The 11,005-nt window shown below is 53.7% G+C and overlaps 1 protein-coding gene across 1 annotated transcript; it reads left to right on the top strand.

Moving 5' to 3' along the window:
- Positions 1-828: 828 nt before the first annotated feature.
- Foxe1 (forkhead box E1) lies at positions 829-3,512 on the top strand. The gene has a single exon (XM_085677191.2). The coding sequence runs from the start codon at positions 974-976 to the stop codon at positions 2,090-2,092; it is 1,119 nt and encodes a 372-aa protein (XP_085533317.2). The 5' UTR covers positions 829-973; the 3' UTR covers positions 2,093-3,512.
- Positions 3,513-11,005: the final 7,493 nt, after the last annotated feature.

Raw genomic sequence — 11,005 nt, 5'->3', positions numbered from 1 at the left:
AGTGGGCCGGGTAGCCCAGACCTGGGTTAGGAAAACATCCCAAGAACTTCCTATTCTCCTCCCCACAATAATTAAACGCGCCCCACCCTCGTCCAGTTCTTACCCTCTCTGGACAAGAAAATGCAGTGAAGCTTCTTTCCACCTGAGACCCCCAACTTTCCGCAGACACCAACAGAAATCCTGGAGTGCTGAAACTGGCACGGAGAACTCCTGGACTCCTAGGGCCTCAGTCTCCCGCTTGGCGCGCAGAAAGGGACGGCCCCAGGATCTCCAGGAGCCCTCCCCGCTCTGACGTTTGTGGGGCTCCCGCTGAGCGGCCGCCGCTACCTGGGGAGGTGTGCCAGCCGACTGGGGGGGGGCAGTCGGGGGCGGGCAGGGAACCGGCTACGCCCCGTGCTTGCTGGCGCCTTTAAGGAGAAGAAGCCGGCGGAGGGAGGAGCTGGCCCAGGTGTGTGCAGGAGAGCAAGCACCACACCGGCCGCGCTCCGAGCTGGAGTTCAGGGCTGCTGAGCCGAGCGAGTCACCCGCCACCCGGCCCGGCCCGCCGCTGGTCTCGCCACTCTGCCCTTGGCTTGGGCTTGTATCTCTGTCGCAGGGGCGCGGCATGGGCGGCCCCGGCCGGGGTCTACGGCGCCTCCATTGACTGCCCTCGCCCGCAGCCTCCTCTACTCGCACATCCTCGACAGTCGTCCTGGGACCCGAAGGTTCGCCCAAACAGCTGCCGCCACCTCGTCTTCGGAGCCGCGTCCGGACCCCCTGATCGCCTAAAACCAGAGCACCGAAGACCCTCCGGCCCGCGCCCCAGCCGAGCCGTCGGTGAGCGCGGCGCTCCGGGTCCCGAGGTCCCCACGCTCGCAGAGCTTTCACTGCCAGCAGCGTGAACCCGGCGTAGGCACCCGGGGTTTCGGGAGTCCCAGGCCGGCGGGGCCGTCGGCAGCGGCGGACGACGGGGGGTACGGGGGACCACGGCGCCATGACGGCCGAGAGCGCGCCGCCGCCCCCGCCGCAGCCTGAGGCGCTGGCGGCCGTGAAGGAGGAGCGCGGCGAGGCGGCGGCGAGCGCGGGGGTCCCGGCGGAGGCAGCGGGCCGTGGCGCGGGGGGACGGCGACGCAAGCGCCCCCTGCAGCGGGGGAAGCCGCCTTACAGCTACATCGCGCTCATCGCCATGGCCATCGCGCACGCTCCCGAGCGCCGCCTGACTCTGGGCGGCATCTACAAGTTCATCACCGAGCGCTTCCCATTCTACCGCGACAACCCCAAGAAGTGGCAGAACAGCATCCGCCACAACCTCACGCTCAACGACTGCTTCCTCAAGATCCCGCGCGAGGCGGGCCGCCCGGGCAAGGGCAACTACTGGGCGCTCGACCCCAACGCCGAGGACATGTTCGAGAGCGGCAGCTTCCTGCGCCGCCGCAAGCGCTTCAAGCGCTCGGACCTGTCCACCTACCCCGCCTACATGCACGATGCCGCTGCCGCTGCGGCCGCCGCCGCCGCCGCCATCTTCCCGGGCGCCGTGCCCACCGCGAGGCCGGCCTACCCGGGCGCCGTCTACGCGGGCTACGCGCCTCCGCTCGCTGCGCCCCCGCCGGTCTACTACCCCGCCGCGTCGCCGGGGCCCTGCCGCGTCTTCGGCCTGGTTCCCGAGAGGCCGCTCAGCCCGGATCTGGGCCCCGCGACGTCTGCGGCCGCCGGCGGCTCGTGTGCCTTCGCGGCGGCGGCGGCGGGCGCGGCCGGCACCGGGAGCTTCCAGCCGTCGGTCTGCGCGGGCGCACGACCCGTCAACCCCGCCGCCTACGCTGCCGCCTATGCGGGCCCCGACGGCGCGTACCCGCAGGGGGCGAGCAGCGCGCTCTTCGCCGCCGCTGCAGCGGGCCGCCTAGCGGGACCCGCCTCGCCCCCCGCGGGAGGCGGCGGCGGCGTGGAAGCCGCGGTGGACTTCTATGGGCGCACGTCGCCGGGCCAGTTCGGAGCGGCGCTGGGGCCCTGCTACAATCCCAGCGGGCAGCTCGGAGCGGGCGGTGGCGGCGCCTATCACGCCCGCCACGCCACCGCCTATACGGGCGCGGTGGATCGGTTCGTGTCTGCCATGTGAGCCGGAGGTAGGCACGAAACCTCACAGACTCCAAGACGGTCCGAAAGATATTAATCTCCGGAACCGGCGGAGAGGACTAAAAAGTGTATCGGGTTGAGACCCACGAGCAAAGCCCCTGAGGACCATAGGGGTCCGGTGTCTTACACACGGTTCACAGATCCGATTTGCTTTGGGCGTGGGCGGTCGTAGGAAGGCTGCAACCTCGTTTGGACTGGCAAGAGACCCTCATTGATGCGAAGCTCCAAAGTGTTTGCCTTTTTCCCTTTTTACTTGGGAGGGTCCTAGACTATAAAAGGTGGAAAGCAGCCTAGTTGTAGGGTCCGAACTGTGGTGGAGTCGGGTGGATTCTATGTGTGCTGTGCTGCGCCAAACTCGGGCTCTCTACACTCTCGACCTCTTGTATTTTTGACTACCTTACTACAATAAAAAGGCTCGGACAGTGCCTTTCTTCTTAAAGAGAGAACAAAATTGCAAAAGAAGTTTTTAAAAACTAAAAGGTTTCTGTTCAACTGGGCTGGTTTTACCTGCTTCCGAGAACCACAAACCTGGGTCGCAATCATAACTGAGACACAGTTCCCCAGTGTGATCCAGCCCCCTCCCCTGGATTTTCCGACTGTCTGCTACACAGGAGAACTGTGTAATTTTACCCTGTTTTTAATTTTTCGAGGCAGGGGTTACTCTATAGCTTTGGAACCTGCCTTTGGAACAGCGCTGTAGACCAGGCTGGCTTCGAACTCTAAAGATACACCTGCTTCCGCCTCCCCGGGTGCCGGGATTAAAGGCATGCGCCACCACCGCCCCCAGCTACCCTCTCATTTTTAATCACCTCCCATTATCCATCGTTCCATATCTGGCAGCATTTGTGAGCCAGCCAGGGCTGCCCAGTAGCCGGCCAGGAATTGGGAACAGATCGCTGGCGAGTATTTAACCCAAAGATCCTGGACTAGCTCCAAGAAGAGATTATGTCCTGATTATTGAATCTTCTGAGTAAGATGTATTGGTCATCCGTCAACAGTCACTATCCAGTCAAAACTCTGGTTTTCTGATAAGGAGGATGTTAAACGGATGGCTTACAGTAATTGGGGCTGGCTATTCCTTCACTTGCCCTCCGCCCCGCCTGCCTCAGTACCCTCCTCGAACAAAAAGGAAAGAAGAAGTAATAAATTGGATGGTTAACAAAACCATCTTTTTAAAAGAAAGGTTTTTTTTTTATTTCATTGTGCATCTTCTTTATTTGAGGCAGCAGGTTCATGGAAATCAGAACTTCACGTCGGGGAAAGTCCAACCTGTCTCTTTCCCTTGGGAAGGTTTGGTTTTAGAGCAAAAACATCGAGCACTGAGGAAGAGCTCCACTTCCTTCCTTCAGACAGCCTAATTTTTTAGATGGACTGATTTAATAAAAAAATCTGTTAGAAAGTAACACCAGCAAGAGAAACTCGGTCTCTTTATGTGTAGTTATATTGATAAGGAAGGAAGTGGCTGTGAAAAAAATGCCATGAAAGTATTGGGGGGTGTGTGTGTGTGTGTGTGTGTGTGAGAGAGAGAGAGAGAGAGAGAGAGACAGAGAGAGAGAGAGAGACAGAGAGAGAGAGAGAGAGAGAGAGAGAGAGAGAGATTGTAGCATCCTGTTCACGAAGACGTGTAAATTTGGTTCCTATCAGAGTATTTACCTAAGTCACACATCAAGTAGAAATACAGCACAAGCCACAAGTGTAATTTAAATTTTCCTTGTAGCTACATTAAAAAAAATAAAAATTAACAGGTGAGATTAGCTGTAATAGTAGATTTATTTAACCCAATATATCTGAAATATCATTCTCACATACTCAAGATAAAAGACATTAAAATGTTTCCATCTTATTTCATCTGTGCCTTCAGATGGTGGGACTATGCCACTTACAGTTCTAGCAACTTCTCTTTGGTATAGCCACACTCTCCTACTCAACAGCATCATGAGCTTTCCGGGCTTTTGCGGTGGTAGATGACCCGGAGGCAGGTACCTTTCAGCCCTGTAACTCCCGAATAGTGTTGAGGTCCGTTCCTCTCCTGGTGGTCTCTTCTGGGCATGGTGCTATGGCCTTGCCCCTCCACCCCGGGTGCGTTCTCCTCTGGGCTGAAAAGGAGCAGTTTTTGCCCACATTAGTTCCGGAACTGAGCCTTTGTTTCCTAATTACCAAATTGGGAGCTTTGACAACACCATTAACCTTAAACAAGCCTCTCCAGTGTCCTCACTTTCGAAATAGGATTTTGTGATTGTTTACCTCACACGATTCTCCTGAAGTTAAAGGAGGAGGGAGAAAGAGATCGTCAAACGGTAGGGGTAGGGTGGGAGGAAGGTGTGGTAAACGAAGTTAAAAAACAGCAACAACAACAAAAAACTCGTTGCAAAGAGTAAGGAGGCGGGAAAAACAACAAAAAAACTCGTTGTTAAGAGTAAGGAGGCAGGAAAAGCTGCCTTATCGTGGAAACTTGGTATGTCCTGTTGTCAGAAAGCAGGCAAAAGACCGGCCCGGTTGGCTGAGCCTTCGCATCTGAAGCGTAAGCTTCGGCATTTGGTGAGATGTCGCCCAAGGAAAGGTTGGTGTCCAAGAAAGATGCCGCTCCGAGGAAACTGGATTTGTGGTACCCTCTGGACTGGGTTGGCGGTCCTGGAAGACTGGGACCCCCTTCCGCGTCTCCCGCGGGCCAGAGCAGTCAGATGGCGGGATGCTTATGAACATTTCAGCGTATTGTAACTCTCCTCCAAATCTGTGGACTCAGACTCTCCGGCTCCCGTTTTAGGGGTGCTCTGAGACCTGTGCGTTCATTCTTCTCTCTTCCCCCTCTTTCTGTTGAGAGCCAGTTTGCAGGTGAGCAGGCCTAGCACCTCAACAGGCTGCGGGTAATTAGATGCTTTCTTCCCTAATTGCCGGAGGCTCGTTAGAATTCGCCCCAGAGCTGTAACATTTATTTTCTTTCAAATTAATTTTGCTTTGCAATTAAGGTGAGGAAACTAGCAACAAAAGCAGACTTTGCCCTGGGTTGTTTAGTTCGGTTGGAGCGCTTCCTTCCCAACTTGAGCTGAAAGATGACAAGGCCTGCAGAGGTTAGGGGCCAGGAGAGAGCCTTGGCCGCCTCAGCGCTGCTCTCCTTTCCACCACCGCGGTGATCCCAGAAGAGTAAAAGGGCTCAGTTAAGAAAGATACCAGCCCAACTCCTCCACGGGGACACGAATCTGCAGCTTGTGACTGCAGTTTACTAAAGCACACTCCCAATTTTCTACGAAGTTTGTGCAAAACTGTCTTTGTTCAAATTAGTTTTTCTTATTATAAAATCAGAATGTTTGTCCATTGCTGAAAAAAAAAAGTGTAAAAGAAAGAGAAGGTGGTTCACACACACGCAATCCTAGCACATCGAAGGCTGAGGCCACCTGGCTACGCAGTAAGTTCCAGAGCAGCCTGGACTCCGTAGCTCTGTCTCAGAAACAAAACAATAATGAAACAGACAAAAACACAGAGGGTCCTAAAGTTGGCCCACAGTTAGCTGGGCAGTTCGTTTCCTAAATTTGGTTTTGTTTTCCCAATGTAGGCCAGAATCCCTTGGGTTTCTGCTTGATTTTGTAGTGTTGGTGTGTATGTGTGTGAGAGAGATGCGCACACACACACACACACACACACACACACACACACACCATTCTGAGGAACTTGGGCGTCAGCGTCCACCCTCTTCCTAAGAAGTGCTGCTTCCTGGGTGGGCACTGCCAAGACAAAATGTCTGTGAAAAAACTTCTTGATGAAAAGCAATTTTGATGGCAGTCTGTAGCATGGAGGACGGGCTGGGGCAATGCTGTTCCCAGGATCACATTGCAACACACAAAAAAGCCTGGGCTCACGCATCTCAGGGCTCACATGTCTCAGGGCGTATGCATCTCAGTGTCACGCATCTCAGTGCTCACGCATCTCGGGGGGGCTCATGCATCTCAGTGTCACACATCTCAGTGCTCATGCATCTCGGGGCTCATGCATCTCAGGGCTCACGTGCACTCACAATTACGGGATCCGCAGGGATACCATGCATGTGCATTCTGTGGAACCCAGAGATGCGTAAGACCTTCGCACAATTTCACGGTCATTGCTATCAGAGTAAGGGAGACTATGTCTGGCCATCATCCTAAGGGAGACTCTGAAAACAGAAGTGACAGCAGGTGGGAGAGGGCTGTTGATTTGCAAGAGACTGCAGCCTTCAGGGCCCGGTTACATCCCTCATTGTATGGATATGTGAGCTAAAAAGAAATAAGAAAGGAGGGGAGTCAGAGTTCCTTCAATTCTCAAAGCAAATGGAGCAGTGAGCAGCATGGAAAACTGAAGCGGTGAAGCGGGGCTGTGGCTCAGTGAGCAGAGGGCTTGGTGGTGTGGGGAGCCCTGGGTTCTGGCCTCAGCACCTTATATACCAGGTGTGGGGTGCAAACCTGCACCCCCTGCTTTCCCCCAGGAGGTGAAGACAGGAGGGCCAGAAGTTCAAAGACATTCTTGGCTATGTGGTAAGTTCAAAGTTAGCCTGAGATACAGGAGACTCTGTCTCAAAAATATAAATAGCATTTTTCATTAAAAAAAAAAAAAAGAAAGAAAACCTAGATGGATAGCCAGAGAGAGAGCAGAAAGAGGCGGGTCCTTAATGAGCTGGTGCACCATCTTTCCAGCCCTTGCCCTTGGTCCTGCAAGTCATTTTCTTGGCAGAGACCAAAATGGCCTTTGCAGTGGTCCTCATGGCCTGGCCCATTGTCTGCTTCCTGTAGAGTTCAGCCTGCATGGTACCAGTCCCACACCCCACCCCTTCTGAGAGCCAAAGCTCAGATTTCCAGCTAAACCCAGAGGGTTTCCCAGGTACAGGAGGGCAGAGTCTGAGAGGTCCAGGGATCAGGGATCAGCCCCTCCCAGAAGAAAGAAGGATGGGGAAGCTGAGGCAGGATGGATCTCAGGCTAGTGAGAAGGAGGGACCTCCTCAATACCTGGGAACCTGGAGCTGCTTCTCGATGGGGTGGGTAAAGCAAGGCAGCTACGGTTCTGCAGGAGACACGGAAATAAAGTATGAGGACCATGCCGGACAGAGCTTAGCCCTCTGCAGCCTCCAGCAATTAGCAAGGGTCCCAAGGGTACTTCTGCCTCCTGTCTCCACTCTGCTCTCAATGCCAGCCTGTCCGGAAGCTTGTTCCACTGGGTGCGACAGAGTCCCAGCTTCTCACCCCCTCTCTATACCATCTGCCACACTCTCACTGCCCTCATTTCCCATAGTTGCCTTGCCTGCACCCTGAGCTTCAGTCACCATTGCCATTTCGAGACACCCAATGAATCCTATTCAGTGACCACTCCCTCGGTGAACCACCTAACCCTGCATCCTGTCTCTAAGACCTGTCCCGTGGGAACCCCTCCTCTCTCTGAGTCTGTTCACAGAGGTTCCTGATGCCTCCTTATCTGTCCATCTGTCCTCACTCAGCCACCAGTGTGCAGCCCAGCTCAGACTTCAGCTGGACCAGTTCCTTTCCAGAGCCTGACCTAAGATGAGAGAGTTCAGAGATAGGGATTAGTGTGTCTCATACCATGAGAAAAACTTATTTTGTTCTTAATTTTTATTTCTTATTTTTATGTGTATAGGTGTTTTGTAATGGGCACCAGGTCCCCTGGAACTGTAATTACAGACAGTTGTGAGCTGCCATATGGATGCTGGGAATTGAATCCTGGGTCCTCTGGAAGAGCAGTCAGTGCTCTTAACCACTGAGCCATCTCTCCAGCCCTGAGAAAATCGTGTCTTATGCGAGTATTCTCACTTTTGTTTCTCTAACTCAGCCACCAAAACTTCACCCCACTCTTCAACTTCATGTTAAGAGTCCTTTTTAGCTGGGCAGTGGTGACGCAGGCCTTTAATCCCAGCAATTGGGAGGCAGAGGCAGGTGGATCTCTGTGAGTTCGAGGCCAGCCGGGTCTACAAGAACTAGTTCCAGGACAGGTTCCAAAACTGTCTCAAAAATAAATAAATACATAAAATCCTCACCTTCCCTTCCCAGAAGCTCATGGGGACTGGGCACAGCCACAGGGCTGTTTGAACCCGGGATCTTGTGCATGCCAGGCAAGTGCTTTGCCATATCCCAGTCCCCAGCCTTTCTACTGTGATCTTTCGGTGGTGTGACTGGGGGTGACCAGATAGAAGAGAATGGTACAGAGTACTGCTGGGGACAGAAATAAAACACTCCATCTTCCCTCTGGTGTATTCAAGGGGCAAACACAGCTAGCCACCTTCCCACCCTCTTTACACACATAGCCCTGATTTGGTTCAAATTTCAGTTGGGCGGTGGCTTAGTGGCCATCTTCCCTGCTCAGGGGTCCCACTAGTTAAATCTCAGCCTTTCCAAGGCAGACATGGTGATAGCTCTACTCTTGCCACAGGTACTTTCTGGGCCAATGAGATCCCTCGGGCAATATGTTGGAGGTGCCGGTAGGGCATCTATTTGTTCTTAAGGACAGGAAGAGATCAACAGTATTTTTCTTTTAAAATCTTTGGATATTGGGTGTGACCCCTGGAAGCATGGCAGTCACGTGAAACCCGGGTGTGTAACCCTAAAACACACCAGCCTGCCCATGGGTACCTGGAGCCTGAGAATATCACCAAGCTGAACCAACCCTCGAAGCCTCCAATCTACCGGTGGGCTCTGTTGTTGGACGTACACAACATCCAATCAAGTTTGAGACTGCCCTTGTTACCTAAAACCAAGAGTATGTGAACTGATGCAGAGGGGACCCTTACAGGGACAGGTGTTGGAAGTCACATTGACCCTTGGTTTATTTCCCTAAAACCTCTTCTGCCCCTCTTATCACCAAACACAGCCCAAAGATCCTGTAGTCTTACCCACACTTGACAGCAAAAAGCAGGGAGACTGATGAACCACAGTTCCTCTGTGAATTAACGTCAGTCACAGATCCAGGCCAGGGCCCTTCCCAGGTGCCCAGCGGTCCCTGACTAATATCACCACAGAGCCCACTGCCATTGGGGTTTACAAGGCTTGTAACCTCTGGATTCTCACAACAGCCCTGAGGTGGACCAGGTTTCTCATGGGTTCTTTGGGCAAGGAAAAAGAAGTGTAAAGGAGGCTGACTCTAGGCCATGTGGTGTCTCTCCAGAAGCTGGACTGACAGTGTAAGTGAAGAGAAGTCTGAGAAATTCCCCTGCCTGGATGTGTAGTCAGGACACTAGTGTGTTAGTCCTGCCTGGAGCCTTCGCTCCTTGGGCCTCTGAGCTTGGCTACTCCACACACCCATGACTTATCTCCACAGGGCGTGTGAGGCTTAAAGATGATGCGTGTGAATCTAGTTGCTTCAGACGGTTAGTGCCAAAGCTGAAGGGGACTGGCTTTTCTAAAAAGCAAGCCTAGCTATCTTCCAGGTCTGGTGCCTTGTGGCAGACCCTCCCAGCTCCGGGTCTACGCTGGTTATACCAAACTGCAGGAAAAGACTGGTGATTTATAGGACACCTGGAGAGGTTGTGGGCAGGTGGGTAATTTCCGAATTAATTGTGGGAGAAACCTAACAAAGCAATCTGCAGGGTCAGCATCCCGGAGCCCTGCCTCCAGGGAGACTGACAACTTGGAATCCAGTGAGCACAATGCCCAACCACAGGCAAGAGGGCCCTTCCTCCTGTGGGGAGGAGGCCTGACTTCCTTCCAGCAGAGGCGGGCCTGGGCCTGCAGCAGGGCCAGAGGAGAGCAGAGCCTTGAAGTAGCTTTCTACCCAAACTGTGATTTGCATAGGTGCTTTCTCAAAGAACTGCACCTCTCCTGCCAGGCTGGCTCGCCAGGAAATGCATCTCTCAGGAAGAGCTTGCAGGCTCCCCTGAGGGCTTCTTCTTGAATTCCTTGTTCAGAGACAGGGTCTTTGCCCCTGCACACCACACCAACAGGAAATGAACCTGGTCTCCACACTGCTCAGAATTCAGTCAGCTCCGACCTGTCATGTGAACTTTGCTGTTTTCCAAAGGGCCACAACCTGACTTCAAGAGAGCAGGTTCCAATCTTGCTCAACTTCCCCAGAAATAAAATAGGAACACCTTCCCTTCCTGGTTCTCGGAATGCCCAGGGCTCAGCTTCTATGTGAGTTCTAGGTTACCCTTGGCCTCAACAGCCCCAAGATTTGGGCTCAAGCAACTGCATCTGAGAGCAACCTCCGGGGCACTCACTATGGGCAAGGTCCCAACCCAGACATAGATGGGAGCTCCTGAGCCCACAATGGGGACCCACGTGCAGGGTTGCAGTGAGATGACTGAGCCTGGGGTCTAGCGCGGTTCTCTGGGCTTGCAGGCTTCCTCTCCCCGGAGGAAGGTTGGATTGTGCTATAGAGTCAGTGTGGTGAGGCTGCCTAATCCACCCACTTGTGGGACTTTGTGAGATAATGACGCTGACCTGAGGCCTCTGTGCACTGGAGATGCAGCTCCGCGGAATAAAGCTTACCCGCTGTGCAGGGTACTCCAGCAGCACAACACTCCAAAATAAATACACACACACAAACGTCTGAACACCGTCATCAGTCACACAAGTGGGCCAGGAAACTGATGCTTCCAGGGGCATCTCAAGATGAATGTAGGCATGGGGAGAGCCCAAGAGGACCCAAAAGAGCAGAGCCACAGAAACTCTGAGATGATAAACGCTGTTCTTGTAACTCACTAACTTTCGGAGTAACTTGTTATGCAGCACAGCTGACTGAATCACGGATGGCTCACTCATACCACACAATCTCTGATCAGGATGCCCGAATGTGCATGCACGCACGCGCACGCGAGCGCGCACACACACACACACACACACACACACGCATGTGCGCATGTGCCTACTATATGGTGTGGGTAGGAGGGCTTTGTCTCCTGAAGTGGAAGATTTAGAGCCTTCCTTTA

The sequence above is a fragment of the Myodes glareolus genome, chromosome 16 (genome assembly GCF_982192425.1).
Source record: "Myodes glareolus chromosome 16, mMyoGla1.1, whole genome shotgun sequence".
Classification (NCBI taxonomy): Eukaryota; Metazoa; Chordata; class Mammalia; order Rodentia; family Cricetidae; genus Myodes; species Myodes glareolus.
Note: the sequence above shows the minus strand (reverse complement) of the source record. Positions and strands in the feature narration are given on the sequence as shown.

Bases quoted from the DNA above. Each gene is read 5' to 3' on its own strand.
- Foxe1 (XM_085677191.2), top strand. From the start codon at position 974: ATGACGGCCGAGAGCGCGCCGCCGCCCCCGCCGCAGCCTGAGGCGCTG.